This window comes from Calidris pugnax, unplaced genomic scaffold, assembly GCF_001431845.1.
Source record: "Calidris pugnax isolate Ruff unplaced genomic scaffold, ASM143184v1 scaffold499, whole genome shotgun sequence".
NCBI lineage: Eukaryota > Metazoa > Chordata > Aves > Charadriiformes > Scolopacidae > Calidris > Calidris pugnax.
The window spans coordinates 268,922-289,256 of NW_015092476.1; the positions used below are offsets into that span (position 1 = coordinate 268,922).

The 20,335-nt window shown below is 44.6% G+C and overlaps 1 protein-coding gene across 2 annotated transcripts in view; it reads right to left on the reverse strand.

Annotated features, from left to right (window-relative positions):
• ZCCHC7 (zinc finger, CCHC domain containing 7) overlaps positions 1–20,335 on the reverse strand; it is a 113,271-nt gene that overhangs the window by 20,790 nt on the left and 72,146 nt on the right. For both annotated transcript variants that reach the window (XM_014962556.1, XM_014962555.1), the window contains exons 5-8: positions 17,831–17,874; positions 16,641–16,766; positions 15,973–16,143; positions 4,051–4,086 (exon numbers count right to left, since the gene is read on the reverse strand). In XM_014962556.1, the coding sequence (XP_014818042.1) occupies positions 4,051–4,086; positions 15,973–16,143; positions 16,641–16,766; positions 17,831–17,874 (377 nt within the window). The remainder of the gene's footprint in view (positions 1–4,050; positions 4,087–15,972; positions 16,144–16,640; positions 16,767–17,830; positions 17,875–20,335) is intronic.

The following is a 20,335-nucleotide window of genomic DNA, read 5'->3' on the forward strand; positions in this document are numbered from 1 at the left end:
AGCGGGTCCCTGGGCCAGCTCAGGTGCCAGGGGCAAAGGGTCCCTTCGACGCGTGGTGTCCCCACACAGGCCAGCCCCATCCTGCTGCACCCCCCGCTGCCGGCAGACCCCGTGTCCGAAGGTCCGAGCCCTGGGGAACACAGGGACCCTGCAGCCGCCCCCATCCCAGGGCCGTCCCGGCACCCGTCCCTGACACTGGACACGGACCCGGTGAAGTGGGAGCTGCCACCGGACACGCAGGGAGCCATCGGACAGCAGACCAAACTGGGGCAGATGAGACTGCATTTTTCTTAAAATATACTGCAAAACTGAACCCAATGAATCAAACTTACAATGTGCCTGAATCTCACAAGTTTTTCCACTCCCTTCCTTTCCGTAAATAGAGGGCTATACACCGGCCTCCACTTGAGGACAAATTATTCCATAAATGTCTCTACCTTTACAGCCGAAATCCAGAAAAAACGGAGGATGGGAATGAGAAAGAGCCAAGCATTCTGGGGATGCAAACACTCTGCCAAGAGCACCCCCAGTATCCTTGGGAGGCGGGAAAAGGGGGTGCGATGACACGTCCTTTGGAGCACAGACTGAATTTCCCTGGATTTTGTAGCATTTAGAAAGACCAAGTTGTAAACTAAGCTTCCTCATAATCCAGAACAAAGAGCTTTGCAAGGCCTTCAAATACCTCGTCTGGGAAAAAATTACATGTATTATTATTTACACTGCAGTGAGCGATGGTCAAAACTGTTTATCCTGGTTCTGCACATGAAGTCCTGGTGTTACTATTTGAATTGATAATAACACCTTTGATAAACGTAAGCGGGTATCAAAACCCACCTATTTATTGCAAATAGATACCTATATGAAGCAAAACCTAAAATATGTTTTGACAAATGTAATTTCCCTCTTCTGATACAGGAGAAATACATAGAGAACAGGCACAATGAAAATGATTTGTAGAAGTTTTAAATCACCATCTTAAAGAGGTTATTAAATATTATTTTAAACCTCAGTGGGAATTGGATTGTTCTGCTGACTTTGATTGGTTTTTTGCAGAATAATTTTAGTTAACAGAGTTGAAAGAACAAGTTTAAAGAAACTAACTTCATCCAGTTATAAAGCTTTGATTATCATAGAGCCTTTAAATTTAAGCTTCATTGAATACAATATGATAATCTTTTTTCTATCAAAAGGCAAATTAAAATATTCCGCTTATAATCCTTTTTGCCATTTCAACTGCTCGTGAGACCTCTTGCACTGGCAGTCTATTTTGGTTGGAATAAGACATTTCTGCCTATATAACAAATTATTTGTAATGTGCCAAAATTTGTCACCACAGCTAACGTAAACAAAAACCCACCACCATCCATAACAGCAGAATGGTTTTATTATTTAGTCATTGTTCTAGTCAATCCCCATTTCTGTGCAGGGGCTACCAGGAGTCAATAGATGGCAGTCCATCTCTTAGGAAAGAGCCAGATAATGAATAAAATCACCAAAGCTTCACAAAAGAGAAAGGTGGAAGGCTGTGTGGTTTTTCACAAGCATTCACAGTAATTAACTAAGAATGCTTTATAGAATGCAAAACATTTAGACAAACTTTGTCATGGCTGTCTCCAAGCAATGTCATAAAAACAGTCTTTTATTACAAACCCAAATGCCTTGTTTTATTTGTGCTCACATGTACCTGCATGTGTGACACTTGTGATCAATTTACCAAAATCAATTTAAATCCAGTGATTCTATCCACGGTGAAAGCACAGGAAAAACTCACCATGGCCTCAGTCTGTTTGCTAAAAATCAGACACAGAGACAACCAAAACAGTACTTATTTTAAACTTCTATTATTTTTCTTTTAACAGTTATCCTGTTGTACAGAAATATTTATTCCAACCTAGGAAAATTATAAACTAATTTCTGTACTTGAATACTACCATGCTGATATGAGAGTAAAAGATCCCAGCATTTTAGTTACTTTTCTACATATATATATAAAATATACATTAATCTAACAGAAGTTTTGATTCTTGCGGGAACACTATTTACTTTTGTTCTGCTTTGGGTGCAAAAGAGAATATTGAAATGGAACAATAAAAGCTGAGACTTGTACATTTAAACAATTTTGATAATGCAGTTTCTTGGGGTATAACTTATTAGAAATATCAAGCATGTCTTTTACCACACATTTTTTTAAATTGCAGGCTTAATCTGGCTACTAATGTCAAAGTATGTCTCCAAAAAATGGAGACATGCAAAGCATTTCCCACATATCAGAAATCTGGATTATTTGCAGATAATTTGCAGTTCACAGCAAAATGAAAAATTATTTATCAGTAGCCAGGGCCTGACTCAATGCCAATTTATCTGCGCGTGCCCACATTTGACTACATTTCAAAATGTCCCTAAAATGCACTAAGCATTTCCAAATGGTGCTTTTAATAATACATTTGTATTCATAACTATTACATTTTCTAACAAGAGCTTGTTTTGACAAACGTTGTCAGCTTTATACTAAGTAAAATGTAAATTCAGAACAGTTTCTACAAAATTCACAGATAAAATTTTCTACCTCAGACACCTCAAATTCTGCCCCAGTAACCACTGGGGCAGGCTTAAGCTCCCCCACACTTTTATACAAAAATAATTATTTTCTAAGTGTTGACTGCAACTCACTTTTAGAGGAATTTTCAATGGCAAGCAAGACTAAAATCAATTAAATCTTGTAAACCTCAGTAAAAAGTAGAACCCAACATATTACAACATCTTATATACCTATCTGGCTATTAGATTCTAAATATTGTAAACATTTCAGAAATTGTTCTTACATGCACCCTTAGGGATTATAATGAAAGATAGTATTTACCTTCTTGCTTCATGCAATTAAAAAAAAACAAACAAAAATGCTCACTGAATACACCTTTTGCTCAAAATGTTGTTTTTTTTTAAGTCTATACCAATTCTGTTTAAAATAAAAGCAAGTACTTAGAGAAGGTGGAGGATTTCCAAAACAGATCTTTGTTTTAAAATGATTATGCAGAAAAAACAGGCAAGATGTTTTAAGCAGTTTTCCCTCATCATTGAGTTTAGAACCAAAATCAGAAAAAAAGGCATTCCACTGTGATGAAGAGGTGGAGGCAACAAATTATAAAGCACATCCTATTTATTACTCAAAAGAAAAAGCCCACAGACCCATAGAGAAAAGTAGTGGACAAACTTTTCTACTGTGTTCTGAGCGGACAGCAGTGACTAATTATCTGAAGCAGCTAAATACATAGGAGGCTGATCTGGACAGCAATGACAGCAAAGATTCAGATTAACAGCAGAAACCCTAATCTTTGAAGGTGTTTTTATGTATAATAATTTTATAAATGAATATACTGAAGATTTGGGATACCAATCCATTGAAAATTCTCTTAAACAGTTAAATATTGTTCCAGGTATCAGTATTAGCCAAATCTGAACGCATTTTGTTTTATTTTTATCTCTATTTTACATATGAGGAAAAACCTTAAGTAATACACTGGTGCAGTTCACAAAGTTTTATTTTCTTGATTCAACGATTAAAGATCAACTAATGCAGGCCAAAGAAGCTATAGTTATAGCCTCACCAATTAGAAATTATCTGCAAAAGTTTGTAAGGTGTATTTCTCAAATTAACATCTACAGTCTAGCTGAGATTTATTTCACTTATTTAAAAAGAAAGCTTTGTCACACACAGTGATTAGTTACCAGCATCTGGGATATCTGAGATGGGATTATTGCTTCTGCTATGCATCTCAACTTAAAATTTAACCCTCTTTATATGTGTAAATGTAGTCACTGAGAGGAGAGAGTGCTTCAAGGCACTCGTTTAATGATTACAGTATTAAAACGAAATCATAAGTTCTAAAGATGTTTAAAAAATAGTGTTTCATTGCATTCTTCAGTTCAAAAACTCTTCAGATGTTTATTATCTTCTCACTGAAGATGCTTGTCTATATTTTATGGTCAGCAGTTCACAGAAGAGTAAATAGGTTGGGTGTAGAAGAAAATAAAAAAGGTGTTTCTACTTACTGTTAGGTGATACTGCCTCCATATTTCTGGGCAAGCCTGGAAAATAAAAATATTGATCAGCTAGGAGCATGAAACAAGGTGCTTTACAGCCTGTTGGTTTTGGCATAACACAGTATCCACCGGTGTCGGTCACAGGAAAATAAGAAGCTTAACTGAAAGGGTCTGCATTTCAGCTTCAAAAACCTGGCTAGACAGTTTAATTGAATTTTACACTGGTTTAACACACTCCCTGCCATTGTCAGAAAGCCAGTAACAGTTTTCTCTCACCCCTTCTTCTCTGAAGGTTAGAAGTTTGGGAGAGTAACGTCCTCTTAACTCTAATAAGAATTAATACTGAAAACCAAGCAGAAGTGAATTTAAATTCTAAATTTTCTGACATCTTAAATTTACATAACGTTTTGGAAATTAAGTCACAAAGTACCTTCCTTTCACGTAGGAAGAGAAATATTTTAGTATTTTTGTACATACCTCTGTCCTAATCAAAATATAATTGTTACATGTAATAATCCTCAGTAGCCTGATGTCAGATGAGTTGTAAACAAGAACCATAACAGATTGCTTTAATGTTTCTATTTTTACAATGGCTTGCTGAACTTTTTTAAATTTTATTTTTTAAAAATTTTTTTAAAAATTTTTTTAAAACTTGCCAGACTTGCACAAAAACTTCTAAATGCAGCCCATTGTAAAAAATTTTACAGAGCAGATTTTTGAATTCCAGCAGTAACACAATAGACCTGAGGAATACATAAAAGACAGAAAAGAGGAAAATGTGGATCTTCTTCTTTAAACAAAATCAGAATGTTTTCATGATCACTGAGACAGAGGTTACTCTCTCATGTGTTCTTAATATTTTTACAAAATTTACAACATTTCTGCCTTCTCCTATGATCCCCACACCATAAAGAGATGCAGAAATAGTGGCATTTTGTCTGTTAGCCATTTTAGTGTTTAAGAGAGCGTGCACACAGCTACTTCAATGGAGGTCTTTCACTTCTCTTTAAAACATTTACCCTTTTATTAAAATAGCTCCTTAATCATTTGAACAATTAGCAATTTGGTTTGCCAATCTCAATTTTCAGTATTTTAAGAAGAAATATTAGTTATTCTGTGGCTTCTATATAATATGCTGTAGCTCTAATTTCAAACATTGAAGCCTCATGACTACTTGCAAATGAGTACTATTAACATTTCTTTAGATTTCGAATAAATTTTTCACTCATGCCTAAATTCTTGCCTTCTTTTATTGTGACGAAGCACGTTAATTAAAAAAAAACCACCCAACAACCAATATTAGCAGCTGAATTTCTCAAAAAATAACCCAAGTTTCTGACGGTCACCCCATGGCATACACAGTATGTTTTCCCTGGATGTGATGGAAATTATATTATTTATTATTCATTCCGTCAGTAACACAATTTTCTGGAGAAAAATCTACAATCTGTTCTGTGTAATGGCTCGACATTTCTCCTCTTACTCAAATACGGCATGTAAATATTTGAGTTTTATATTAATATTTCTATAAAGGAAATGTGTGAAGTGCCTCACACATTTCTAACAGGAACAGACCACGATGCCTGACAGTTTGCGCGCGCCGGAGCTGTCTTCCAGCGCAGACAAAAGGATTTTCCTCCTTCGCTAACTTACAGGGGATTCAGAGGCGCGATATATAAACACTCTCTGGCGTATAAAAACACTGTTCCAGAGACCCTGCCTTCCCTCTCAAACCGGCAAAAGGCTTCAGCCGTACAGGAGACCTTTGCTGGCTTCGCGCAGGGGTAGCAGACAGTTATTTATACATTAGTTCTGGATAGTTTTCGATTACCACAGTGTCCCCAGACTAATATGGTTGAAAAATCGCAATCAATGAGTTGTCACATACTGGCAAAATGCCACTCTGTGATATGACCTTTACTCACACAGCAGCTATTTAATAATAATTAAAAAAAATTACTTTATTTTTGAATACTAGTTGAGTTGGGTTTTTTTTTTTTCGCTCTGGACACAAAGACATCCCTTGCAGCGAAAACCCATAACTCGGAGCAGGGACGGGCAGTTGGCAAAGCTCTTGCCACAACACGGGGAGGGGGACGGTCCCCACCCCTCAGCGCTGAGACCCGGTGGCAGGTTTTATCATCATTGTCTTTAAGGGTGTTTTAAGGCTGTGGGAAAAGTTAAGGGAGGTAGGAAGAAGGTGGTAAGGGGAAATTGGCCGAGCATATTTCTTCATTCAGATGGTGATTCAGTGCAATACTTTTGACCATCACAATGATCACTTACCAACTTTGGGAGTTGAATACAATAGTGGAAAACGGATGCCTGGCTAAACAACAGCTTTTTAGAAGCGATGCTTTTAACTAGGAGACCTATTACCTTGCATCAGCTTGGAGTTATTGTCTGTAACTTCTATCACGGAATGACAAAAAATATAATTAACAATTACTACTGAATACTGGCTTCTCAAATGAAGCAAAGAGGTTTGCCATGGAAGAGAGCATAACCAAATACAACAACCACCGAGCCTGTGATCTTTCGTATTTATTTAAAAGTACTTAACCATGAATGGCCCTCATTTAAAGAAAAGCCCTTGTGGTATACAAGTACGATGGCAGCCTGATGAACTACATTAAAATAAAATTGCATTTATTTCCTGCCCCAGTGGTCTGACCTTACCAGCATTTAGATGTACCAGCACAAAAGCTGCCAGCGCCCCTGCCCACGGGAAGCACCGGCGAGGAGGCTGCCCCACACCTCTTCTCACCGCTGCCCGCCTTTTGCTGCACACAACTGACGGACAATTAATTGTCCCAAATCTGTTTGGTTTTGTTTGTTTGTTTGTTTTCCCCCCAAATCTGCTGTTTTTTTGCTGTGGCTCACATTTGGTTAATTTGGAAGGCCGATTATCTGTACCCGAGCCCGCTCTGGCTGAGGCTGCCACACCAGATGAATCCAGGCTGGATCCTGCGCGTTTTGACCCGTATTGAATTTTATCAGGTGCTAATTATTGTTTTACCAGAACAACGGCTTAATATCCCTTGCAGCGAAAACCCATAACTCGGAGCAGGGACGGGCAGTTGGCAAAGCTCTTGCCACAACACGGGGAGGGGGACGGTCCCCACCCCTCAGCGCTGAGACCCGGTGGCAGGTTTTATCATCATTGTCTTTAAGGGTGTTTTAAGGCTGTGGGAAAAGTTAAGGGAGGTAGGAAGAAGGTGGTAAGGGGAAATTGGCCGAGCATATTTCTTCATTCAGATGGTGATTCAGTGCAATACTTTTGACCATCACAATGATCACTTACCAACTTTGGGAGTTGAATACAATAGTGGAAAACGGATGCCTGGCTAAACAACAGCTTTTTAGAAGCGATGCTTTTAACTAGGAGACCTATTACCTTGCATCAGCTTGGAGTTATTGTCTGTAACTTCTATCACGGAATGACAAAAAATATAATTAACAATTACTACTGAATACTGGCTTCTCAAATGAAGCAAAGAGGTTTGCCATGGAAGAGAGCATAACCAAATACAACAACCACCGAGCCTGTGATCTTTCGTATTTATTTAAAAGTACTTAACCATGAATGGCCCTCATTTAAAGAAAAGCCCTTGTGGTATACAAGTACGATGGCAGCCTGATGAACTACATTAAAATAAAATTGCATTTATTTCCTGCCCCAGTGGTCTGACCTTACCAGCATTTAGATGTACCAGCACAAAAGCTGCCAGCGCCCCTGCCCACGGGAAGCACCGGCGAGGAGGCTGCCCCACACCTCTTCTCACCGCTGCCCGCCTTTTGCTGCACACAACTGACGGACAATTAATTGTCCCAAATCTGTTTGGTTTTGTTTGTTTGTTTGTTTTCCCCCCAAATCTGCTGTTTTTTTGCTGTGGCTCACATTTGGTTAATTTGGAAGGCCGATTATCTGTACCCGAGCCCGCTCTGGCTGAGGCTGCCACACCAGATGAATCCAGGCTGGATCCTGCGCGTTTTGACCCGTATTGAATTTTATCAGGTGCTAATTATTGTTTTACCAGAACAACGGCTTAATGCATCTGTTGTTTAATTCCCACTTCCCTATTCTCAAACGTGAACATCAAAGAAAATAAAACACTCAATCTCCAACAGCCCCTGACAGCAGACCAGGACTCGAGTGCTCAATAGACAAGGCCCTTGCCACCAGTTCTCATATTTCCACAACAATGAGCAAACACAAAAACAGCACTAAGCGGCCTTTCCTCCTTTCCGCTCCCGTGGCCGGTGCCTGCCCTGCGCGGCGCGGGCCGCGGCGGCCCTGCTGGGAGCCGGCCGGGGCGAGGATTAGCCTCGCTAACATGCGGGCGCTCGCCCACGGCCAGCGGCAGCCCCGCTACTGTATTTGGCGTATGAATAACCAAAATGCACGCGCTGACAGGAGACCGGGACAGGCCTGCGGCTCCCCGGGAGAAAATGTAGCTGTGATGAGTGACAGGGCTTTCAGGAAATATGTTCACAATCACAGACAGTGAAGGCCATGACCTAGATCGTTTAAGAGCTTGTCTTGTCAAATTATCAAAAGCTTCTTCCTCTCTGAATAAAGAGTGACATAAGTGAGTGTCAGAAAGCTGCAGGCTGACAAGCCAAGCATACAATAACAGCATGCACGTCACATACTTGCCGAACACCGCCACGGCTAGCGGCAAATCTTAATGAGAGCGCGGCTGGCCCAGGAGACTTGGGTCCCTGCTGGCACAGCTACTCATCTCGCAAAAATCCTTCAGCTCCAAGTCAGTTATGGTCTGACACGACGACTACAATTACTAAACACAACTTTTTAACAGAATCCTCTGGTGCTTTGTCAAAGCGGCGGCTGCTAGGAGCTGCCCCGCCGCAAGCCACCACAATAAAACAAAAGATTTGCCAAAACACACACTTTTCATCACCTCCGCATGGGAACTGCCGCGGAAAACACACAATGCCTCCCTTCAAAACCGCTCCCGCACAAGCAGATGTCGAGACCTCTCCCTGGCGCAGACGGCCGCCGCGGCGCGGGCCGAGGTAGTCAACCGCCGGCGCCGGGCAGGCTCCCGGCAACGCCGCCTGACGCCTACCCTTGGGCGGACAGGGCCTGACCGCAGGCGTGGAAATGGGGGAGGAAGGGCAAACCCCGTGCTGTGAGGGACACTGGGGCAGCCCTGTGGGTCTCCCTCTGCCACCAGCCACATCCCGGCCCACGGAGGCCATGCCCCCACGGCAAGCACCAAGAACGACAAAGGCGGACGGAAATCTCCTGGGAGAGAGGCGGCCAATGGCGGTTGGGGTGCCAGGAGGGGTCCCCGGGAAGGAGCGCTGGGTGCAGGGTGCCTGGGTGTGCAGACATGGAGGCCTCTCCCTTCACGCCCCGGGGCCAGTGGGGCTGAGAGCACGGGGACCTGGGCTCTGCCAGCAGCAGATCCAGGACGAGCTGGGGCCCATCACTGGGCACCCACAAGCCAGGTGCACAGGGAGACCCCATCCTGCCAGCTCTGCCTGCCCCTGTCCCATCACCCTCCTTGTGAAGTTCTTTTCCCAGCCTGGCAGGAGACAGGCCCCACGACACCCTCCCGACCGCCACCCAACCTGCCAACGCAGGACAATGGCGGCATGGGGCTCTCAGCTCGTACAGAGATAAGTACATACATGTACACACAGATATACACATCCCCAGAGCACACAGCGCTGGAGGAGATGGATGTGCTCTTTCCCAGAGGGACAAAGAGCCACCCCTGAAACGTCTGAACAGCTCTGCTCTCTGCTCCGCCGACATCCTCCCCAGGAGAGCACATGCGGATGAGCTCCTTCCAACACCCCTCCATCCAAGGAGACTCCATACATTCTCTGGGCTGTTTCAGGGAAGGTGACTGACCTAAGAGACAGCCAATGTATTTTCCTGAAAATGTTTTAAATAACTTTGAGCACTTCTCAAATCAAACTAGGCAAAGTGCCTTGAGTTGCCTCGTGTTCACTTCTGGACAAAGCCATGACCATGGAGAGTCACTCTGAGATAGGGCACAGGAGCTGCTTCTGCATCCTTCGTGCACAACAAAAGCGAGTGAACTTTCTGGGAAAGACAAATTAAAACTTTTCTTGAGCATCTTGAGTATTTGGTAACAACTGAAAAGAAATGAGAGAATATATTAGTCTTTTCCCCAAGACTGTATTAAGATCTGCTGCATGAAGGCTGCAGTAGCGTTTGCAGAGTGTTCTGGGCATCTCCGGGGAATGCTTGATTCCCTCTGCCCCAGGCTCAGGGCAGAACCTGAGGTCTGCTCCTGCAGACACCAGACACTGCCCCACAGGCAGCCTGCCACAGAACCATTGGTGAGATGCCTTCAGGTTTCCTGTGCGGGACTCCTAATGCTTTACAGAAAGTAATTAGCAGAGGCACAGACATATGGACCTGTTATGATCAGTTTACATCGCCATGGTCTCTAACTGCGGCCATAAGGCGATGCCTTACGGAGCTTAAAATTGGAGCAAGCACACATCCCTTCCCTAATGCTCCTCCACGCTCATCTGCTTAAGATCAGTGACTGCACGAGCTGGATGAAGGTTCTGTGTGTTCAATAACCTTCCATGAATTTCTCTTCCATGGACTGGTCCCATCTCCTCTGGAAGCAGAGCAGACCTCCTGCACCCCTTAGTAAGGCGCTTATGGGTCTGCTGCCTATTGCACCAGGAGTCACCTCCAGCCTCTTCTGAACCCATTGCCTGCTGCCTTCCTCACATGCCCCCTAACTCTTGTACTGGAAGAAATGACGAACAATTGATTGTTAACCAGTGTCTCCCATTATGGATGATTTTGAAGCTCTTTTCAGATGCTCCCCTCTGTCCTCTCTCTTCCAGACTGAAGAGCTGTAGCTGTGCTGAAGGACACCGAAGAGAGGGACCAAAGTGCACCGAAGTGCACATTGCTTTCCTGTCAATTCCTAACATTTCACCTGCTTTTTTTTTTCCACAGCTTTTGAACACTGAACTGATATTTTTGGGGTACTGTATCTCATAACTCTAAAATTTGAGTCCTGAATGGTCACGGTAAGCTCAGAGCCCATCAATCCACATGCAAAGATTGGATTATTTTCCCCTGGCTATTCTACGTTACATTTATTCCCACCCAAGTTCATCTGCCATTTTATTGTGCTCCCTCTGCTTCTTACAGTCCTTGGGCAGTACTTCACAGTGGGCTCACAGCACTGACACTCTAAATAATTCAGTCTTCTCAGCAAATCTTGTCGCCCTATTGTTCACCCTTTTCCATGTCACACTAGCATATCCTACCTTTATCCTCTTATTCCATGCCTGTTTAGTTTCCTTAAAAGCTTTTGGTCAGGAACTTTGTCAAATGCCTTTTGGAAATCGTAGACTATGTCAACTGGATCATGTTTGCACACATGCTTGTCGACCTTCTCCTTTGAGGAACTCCAGAGATTTCTGAGAAGTGGGATTTTCTTCACAAAAGTGATCTTGAATCCCCCCACGTATATGATATTTATATATCCATCCCAACACGTCACTGCTACTGCGTTTTATGGCAGTTTGCTTGGTGTGCACGTTGGACTGGCAGGCCTGGCTGCCCAGCTCTCCCCAGCACCCCTCTAAAGGATTGTCGCTGCATTTGTCACTCAGCTTCCAGCCTGACACAGAGCAAAGGGTTACACACCACCGTCCCGATGCGAGCGTTCACCTCCCAGCCCCTCCACAGCTTGTGGGTCATCGTTACCCAGCTCCGGCGGTGAGTCAGTGTCCGCAGGTCAGCAGTAACCCCGACATTCTCTTCCATTTCAGAGGTGCTCTCTGATGATTCCCTCCACAAAGTCAGATTTCATTGTGGGAGCGTCCCTGGTTTCTCCCATGATGAACGCTGGATGCAGAAACACTGTATTTTGGTTGTTAGCAATGGCCTTATCTCGGCTGCGCATTCCTTTCACACCTTGATCATCTGTTGGCCTCACAGGCTCCTTGCTCTGATGTGAAGAACAATTTACTGTCGGGTTTGATTCCTCTGCAAAATGCCCCTTGAACTCTTTTTAGCCTCATTTCTGCACTTTCATATTTACTCTGCCAGAGCTCACTATCCTTTCTGCTTTCTTCATTTGCACGCACTCACCAGGTTTGGCAGGACCCCCTCTCGCTTTTCGCAGCTTCCCTGACCCTGCTCTGCCCCGCAGCCTCCCCGTCTGCTGCAGTCCTGCCGAGCCGCCCTCTCCCCTCCCCAGGACAGGACGAGACCCGGCTCCCTCTGCCCAGCGTCTGCATCCCCATCCTGCAGAAGGGCAAGAGAACTGCCCCAAAGCCCAAAGACAAACCCTTCCCATTTAAGGTGGAGCTAAATGAGCAGAAAAAGTACATGCTGTGATGTTCCTGATAATCCACACAACTCAGGTAGAATTTAAATTGTGGGATGATAGAGGACTCATAAATTTTCAAAGAAAATTACTTAATGAGAACTGGCTTAATAAAATGTGTAAAATAGGAAAGGTGGCAACAGACAGAAAGAAAAGTTATGTATGGTTACATACAAAACTGCTTACCAGAAAGGGCTGCAGAAATATGATTCCGCATTTAAAGAAATGGTACTGTGCACGCATGAGCTATGAGCAAAAGTGCAGCTGGAAGAGGAAAGCTAAATTTAAACGTCTAACATTCAAATATCAAAAGAAATACTGAGCCCAGTCCCCAGAAAGCAGGTGAAGGGACATCTCTCGTGACGGACTGCTAAAACATGGGGTCAATCCTCCCACCAAAAGGCAATTATTCTGTGATTCTGCGGTACGGGGACTGCGTATAACGACAGAGGGTATGGAACGTAAGCTTTGCCAGGTAGAAGAGCTATTCAGATAAACTTCTGTTTTCAGGGAAAGGGAGGAGAACAACTTCCCAGGATCTCTCTCATTCTTTGACCAAATGTATGAAACAAAAGTAGGGAGGACACATTTAGAAAGAGATTAAAATATTTCTGAATTTTGAAAAAACCCAATATTTCGGGGAATCAAACAGGTGTATTTGGAAGACAGACATTAAAGCCATATCTTTAGACAGAAAATGAAGTAGAAATGTGTGCTGATGTTATCACAGCTTGCCTTTTATCTGCAGGTTTTGTATTTAATTTGAGAAAAAAAATAATATAAAAGGTTAATTACTATGTACAAGACTGAATTTCTGGGACATGTAAAACCATAATTATATCACACAAGGTTAAAAAAAGATAAAATGCTTAATCACATTTTAATTTCCATCTGTGTTTTATTTTAGTAGATCCTATCGAACTCAAAGGCCTTCAAACTACTTCTGTCTTTCTCTTCAGACCTTACAGCACTGAAAAGCCACAGGAAAACTAAAGAAAGGACAGAGTAAGTCTTCTACCTGTATTTGTGAAACGTGAGGACAAATCTTCATGTTACAGTCATACCTGAATCACCTACTAAACGGAATTGTGTCCTATTGTCTATTAAACTTGAAAATTTTGCTTGTTTTGCCAGTCTCTTTTATTCTTCTATCAAAGTTCCAATTGCTATAGCATTTAGCACTTAAGAATATTAAAGAATGCTTTTGTATAAGAGTCTCCTTCAGAGGTGGAACATTCGTGCCCAAATAGTTCATCCTGCACTGAAACTTGACATGAAATTGTTCCTCCAGGAATCAAAAATTTTAAAACCAGTGGTGTCTAGCTTTGAGTTACACCATACTTAAAAAATAAACCTAAAGTTCCTGGTTTATAAATTCTCTGAGTTGTTAAAAAAAAAAAAAAGTTGCTTATCTATCTATCTCTCTATCTTTTTTTTTTTTTTTAATATTAATAGAAGTTTTACTTAGGTTACACGATGTTCGTAATAACTATAAACGCTCCTGCTCAAAATGTTTAGGTTTCTTTCAGAGCAGGCAATGGTGGTCCTTGACATTGTGTTCCTCCCATCAGGGTTCTTGGCAATGGGTGTAGAACTGACCCAGCCTACTGCGTGGTGTCACAGATTCACAGGATGGTTTGGGTGGGAAGGGACCTCAAAGCCCCCCCACTGCCACCCCCTGCCCTGGGCAGGGACACCTCCCACCACACCAGGCTGCTCCAAGCCCCCTCCAACCTGCCCTTCAACCCCTCCAGGGATGGGGCAGCCACAGCTTCTCGGGCCAACCTGGGCCAGGCTCTCACCACCCTCACACCAAACAAGTTCTTCCCCACAGCTCAGCTCCATCTCCCCTCTTTCAGGGTCAAACCCTTCCCCCTCCTCCTGTTGCCACCTGCCCTGGTGTAAAGCCTCTCTCCACTTACTAACTTTCACCAGCACTAACAACAGCTTTGTGCAGGCTGTCAAGAGCAGAACAGTTTCTAACCGCTTCAAAATGCATTGAGGAGAGCTGAAGAAATATTTTTAAGACAGGAGATCATGCACTGAAAGGTGTTTCCATCACAGTGCTGTTTAAATGATAAACGTTCTGAGAAAAGAAGTCTCAGCCAAATGAAGTCCATGACCTTCCCTCCCACCTACTCTTGGGAGCAGAGGACACCCTGTATCTGGATGCCCTTTAACTCTCCTCAGTAACCTTACAGTACCTGAACATTTTTGGTATTTCCATACCTGGTTTTGTGCCAAAGTCACTCATTCCTTTATTCAAGACAACTTTGAATGCTCAGTAAAATCTAACAGCAGAAAGCGTGTATTTCATGGGGCCTCCATCTCCCTGTAAAATAAATGGAATCCCTTCCCGCTGCTCCACCACCTGAAAGAAGTGTCTGGTGGGAAATAAACTGAACGTTCAGCCTGTTGGGAGAGGAGCTTCCAGGTCCCTCCCGGAGAGAGCCGTTTGTGTGTGAATACAGGTGCAGGATTGCTAACACCTTCGAAATGCTGCTTTGTTAGGCAGGGTAGGGTGATGACTATTTGCAGTAAATACTTTTTTCTCCCCAGCGTTTGTGACACAGAAGCAGCAGAACACAACATGAATGAGGAATTAGAGTAACTGCCAACAGGACCAGTGTCCACCCAGTCTGTAGAGCCACACTGGTGTGAGTAGAAAAAGTTGGGGTTTGATTAACAATAGTGCAGATGGAAAACATCGGTGCAGTTCTCCTGGGGTTCAGGGAACACATTGGTACGTTCCAGATGTTAAATGTTTCGACCAGTGTTCTTCTCTTAACAGTAGCGCACACAATTTTGCAACCATTCCACTACTTTACAAACTCTCTTACACTGTATATGTGATGGGCCTGTCCATAGGGATACAGAAGTGGAGAGACAATTTCATCATTATCTTTCTTCTTGCATATTCATAAATAATAGAGGACTCTACTGAAAAGAGGGCAGAAACTAAGCTAAGGCACGTGAGTACGGTTGTAGAGCTGCTTCCTTATAAGCTGATGTCAGACAAAACTTTTATTCACCTATACTTCACTAAGAAATAAATGGTACCATCCCCATCTTGTTCCTAAAGTACATTTGTAATGTAAAATGTAGCACAGTTATCAATGCTTCTAAGACCCATTCACACATTGGTTTAAACTTCTAATATTTTCATTGATGAGTATGTGATCACAGTGGAAAAAACACATCTCTGGAACTCTGGGAGCATCAGAGCATCCCTTGCCTCTGGCCAGCAGGCTTGCAGCACACCACGTCTCCAAAGTCCAACCTCCCTACACCTTCCCTTCAACACAAACAAGGGTGTTTCTCACCACCCAACTAAACCGGACAAAACTAAACCAAAGAGTGTTTACAACGCCCCGGTTTGTCTGTGAACCACTCCTCATTAAAACAGTGATACTGTTCCATAACGACTAACTACAATATCTTCATAAGCTTATACAAATATGCACCAAATAAAATTAAAGAAAACATGAGAAGATTCTGTTTGTCGTAAATTCAATGTCTGACAAAGCCAGTAACAACTGAGCTCTGTGCCGCGGGCAGTACTCACATCAGCGTAATGCCCCTTCATGTCGCAGCGATGGCAGTGTTTGTTCCAGTAGGCTCTCTCCAGGCATTCCCTGAAGTAGTGCCCGGGCAAACAGCAGTTCAAGCAGAACCGTGCTGGGCAGCTGTTCTGTAGGTGCCCTCGTCCTGCACACAGGCTGCAGGGGGGAACTTTCTGTGGGGAAATAAAAAAAGAGTTATGTCAAGTGAGAATATTTCAACAGATTAAAGGAAATGACAAAAAAATCAGAAGACGAAATGAAGAAGAAACCACCCCAAATAAGCGTCTGCTGCTTAATAGGAACTGCAGAGATTATAAATCAATAAAAGCAATGACCTTCGCAGAACAGACAGCTAACTGTAAGTAGGGATGTGGTGGGCTGGCCTTGGCTGGACACCAGGTCCCCCCACACTGCTCTGCTCCCTTCTCAGCAGGGCCGTGGTGCGGCTGCAGAAGGGTGGCCAGTGACCAGCTACCGGTGGCCAAACAGTCACTGAAGTGACGGGCACCAGCACGGGCTCTCGGGGGAAAGCACTCGGTGCCCGCCAGGAGTGACCCCGGGCAGGCTGTGCGTCGTCCCGCAGCAGCCTCCCAGGAGGTAACACACCGTGGGAGCACAAAACAGCACTAGAAACAGCCGCCTCTACTGTCAGCCGAGGCGTCGCACTTGCCTTTGGCGAGGGGCAGTTCTTGGAGAGGTGGCCCCGTCTCCCGCAGCTCCGGCAGGTGACGTTTTTGTCGGGGGTGTAGTAGCGCAGGCTGCTGTGCCGCGCACGGGCGTAGTTGGAGATCTGGGCCTGCCGAGACACGGAGACAAAAACACACTTATCGTTTGGGATTCTGTGGTTCAGGGTTCGCTAGGACTGGGAATTCATAAAGGTCCCTGCTGGCAGGTTCAGTCAGAAACCCAAGATTTTTACACATCCAGGTTTGAAGTGGATACTTGTGTTTGGGAGAAACTTTCACAGTCTACAAGAAAAATATCGTCCCATTCAAACTTCCATTTGGGGTCATTCTTTTTTTGCTGTTTAAAATTGCAGCTACGAAGCCTTGCTTTCTCTTGATTAGTCACTTTTACTCACTATGCTATTTCATGATGAACTGGAATTTTTCCCAGAACACAAACCTAACTAAGATTAATTGCAAATGCAAGTTATGCATCCCCCTGCACACATGAAGGGAACCTTCTTGGACAACGCACAATGCTACACAAGTCTAGACCAAATGTGCAATTTGCAATTGTAAAGAAAGATTTAAAAAGAAAAAGGAATAAAAACGGAAGCTGGAAACAACTCTTTCTCTCCCAGTGACCTCACACACACTTTCTGTGCAGGCAGAAAAAACTGAAAATCCTTATTGCTTAGTAAACCGCTATTTTTAAAAACTGGAATAAAATGTTGGGCAAGTGAATGGAAGAGGTACAAAAATACCGTTTCTCTTCAGGGAAAGAGTCTGTTCATGTCACCCAAGTGTGCAGCTTTACTGAGCCTTGGCAGGAGAAACCGGAGGAGCTGGACCTCGGGGCCGCAGCTCTCCTGACAGCCCAGCACCCCGTGCTCCGGGTCCCAGCCCCGCAAACGCAGAGGGCTCGCGGTGCCGCTGCTGGGAGCGGGGCTTGGCTGCCACAACACAACCAGGGGGCTCTGAGGAGACGGGGCCAGCGGAGACCCCACGGGGTCTGCGGAGCAGCTTCGGTTCCCAGCATCCGCTTCCTGTCCTGCTGGGACCTGAACCTTGTCCCACGGGGGGACACTGCTGAGGATGACCCACAAAACTACAGCTGGACTCTTCAGTCCCATTCATCTTGCTCTGATGCTAATAAACATAAAGAATTATGGAACAATTTGGTTGGTTGTGTTACCTCTAAGTCTTTATTACAGATGGACCAGTCCACATCAACTTCTCCTGAAAAACAGAAATAAAATGAATTGTACTTAATTTATATGCATATCTTTTCTATAATATATTCAACACTGTGATTACTGCACTTATTGAAACTGGTAAGAGACTCTGAATATACCAAAGCAGAGAAACTACTATCTCCAGCAGAGGAAAGCCTTCAACCCACCCGGCACTGGGCAGCTCCAACCCCCGGGGGGTTTTATTCGGCACCACCCTCTCCTCCTGCCCCGGGGTACAAATTCAGGCAAGGATTTAGCCTCTTCCAAAGCTTCCAGCCGCAGCCCCGGGAGTCACTGCTGCCCGAGGCCCCGGGGACGCGCTGCCGGAGCCCGGGGGGAGCGCAGGGACACAGAGTTAATGCACAGCATAAAATACACTTCTCCTTCTTGCGAATTGGCAAGACCTGTGTCTTCAGCACTGCTTTCTGGCTGCTGCATGCCAAAGCGGCTTTATGCATAACCACAGCATAACTGAGACTGAAATCTGAGTAACTCTATTCCAAAACAGGGCTTGGTAATGTGCAGTAAATCGGGGCGACACACTGTATTATCAGCTGTCACACCATAACCTCCTCACACACAGCCTCTGGGCTGGCAGAAGTAAAAAGAAAACATCAAAAAGGAAATAAAAGGCAATAAGCTAAAAGAACAGGGATGCAGTTACAGCTGTTTAAAAATTCTGCATGTCAACTCTGCTCGCTCCTGTGCTGCGCAGAGAGAGCTGAACCTGCACAGCATCCTTCCCATCACCACGGCAGGACCCATGTCAGCGGCGGCGCTCACCTCACCTACACTTTTACAGGAACCATTACAACTTGTGCGTAAATTAATCCTGTGTGTTCGCAGACTTTTTAATGCAAAGTGCTTCATCCTGCCCCCACTCCAAACCTAAAACACCTACACGTTATTAACACAAAACACAACACCACCCAGATTTACAAAAGTTAAAAAAACAGCAAATTCTGATTGTACTCCTCATTTCCAATAAAAGGCAGAAGACTAGAAATTAAAATTATACCCTCTATAGTATCACGTCTAACCGTCCGTTTACTGAAGAAGTCAGTGATCCCCGCGGAGGTGCCTGGTAGCAGGGACGTCTCTCGGACACACAGAGAGTGCTTCAAAGCATCGTACCCGCCTGCGGCTGCTCTCCACCCAAAGCTGGGCCACGACTCCCTGCTCTGATCTCAGCAGCACGCGGAAATGTTCCTATTCCCAGCACTCGGCTAACAGCGGGATCGCTAACGGCCGCCACACGGACCTTACACAGACCTTACTGGTGGATTCAGTGGCCTGTCTGTAAAGATGCTGGGGTGCTGTGTCCCAGCTGAGCCGTGGCTCCAACACGAGTGTCCAGGGGATCCTTTCCCCCAGGGTCCCCCCACGGGCGCAGGGCTGTGCCCTGGAGAGGGCTGACAGCAGAGGGGACAGACGGGACCGCGTCGCCTCAGCTCGCCTCGGGCAGCCCCAGGGAAAAGCAGGCCCTTTGGAGCCTGGTCGTTAAAAGTAAAGAAACGCAGTGACATATCTGAGTGCTTTATTTATTACTGGGAAGACAGTTAAGGAAATTAATTCATAAAGACATTTGTAATTCAAAACTCTGCCCTGGCAATCAGCACCGAGTGCCGCATCTCACAGAAATGGACGTGCAGAATGGCTGACAGCTTACAGACCAAAATTACCAGCAAATTAACTCCTGTTAATCATCAGGCACATCCTTCCTGAGGACAAACCAAGTTTCTCTTCTTCACTGTCAAAATCCCCTGCTTCACAGGGGAAAACCACGATACAGTGATTCAAATATTCCTCATACTAGAAACTAAAACTGCTCAAATCAGAAAATAAAACACAAGAGCTTTACTGCTGAATGAAATGTTACAACAGTAAAGAGACAGCTCTCTTTACTAAATCCATTTGGTGACCCAGAAGTTCAGTCTAACTCACAACAGAAAAGCATAAGGATTTGTTTTTCACGCAGAACACATTCTTCAGGCTGAAATACGTGGGAAGAGCTGTGCTTCTGCCGACAGCTGGAAACCCGGCTTTGGGGACGCACAAAAAACCTGCAACGATTCTTCTCATTGACCACAGCACTTTGGTGCCAAATCACGAAATAAACCACAAAACTCTGCTGGACTTGATGAATGCCTCCCCTGCCCCGCTTTTGGTTTGCTGGTTTGGGTGAAGTAACTTGCCCGGGGCCACCCCCAGCCCCCGGCGCGGCGGGCTCCTGCGAGGGCCGTTCTGGCCCCCCCGGGCTGGTGGAGGTTGTTTGTGCCACGCTCCCCCGGTCACCGGCACCCCAACCCCCCATTCCTCCCTCGGCGCTGGGATGGGGGCACTTTGGAGGAGGGTGGGTGATCTGAGGGGACCCCAGCCCTCCCGGTGCCCACACAGGATGCTCGCCCGCACACAGCCCCCGCAGAGGGAAGGAGATTTTGGTCAAAGCGCAGACACAAAAAGGG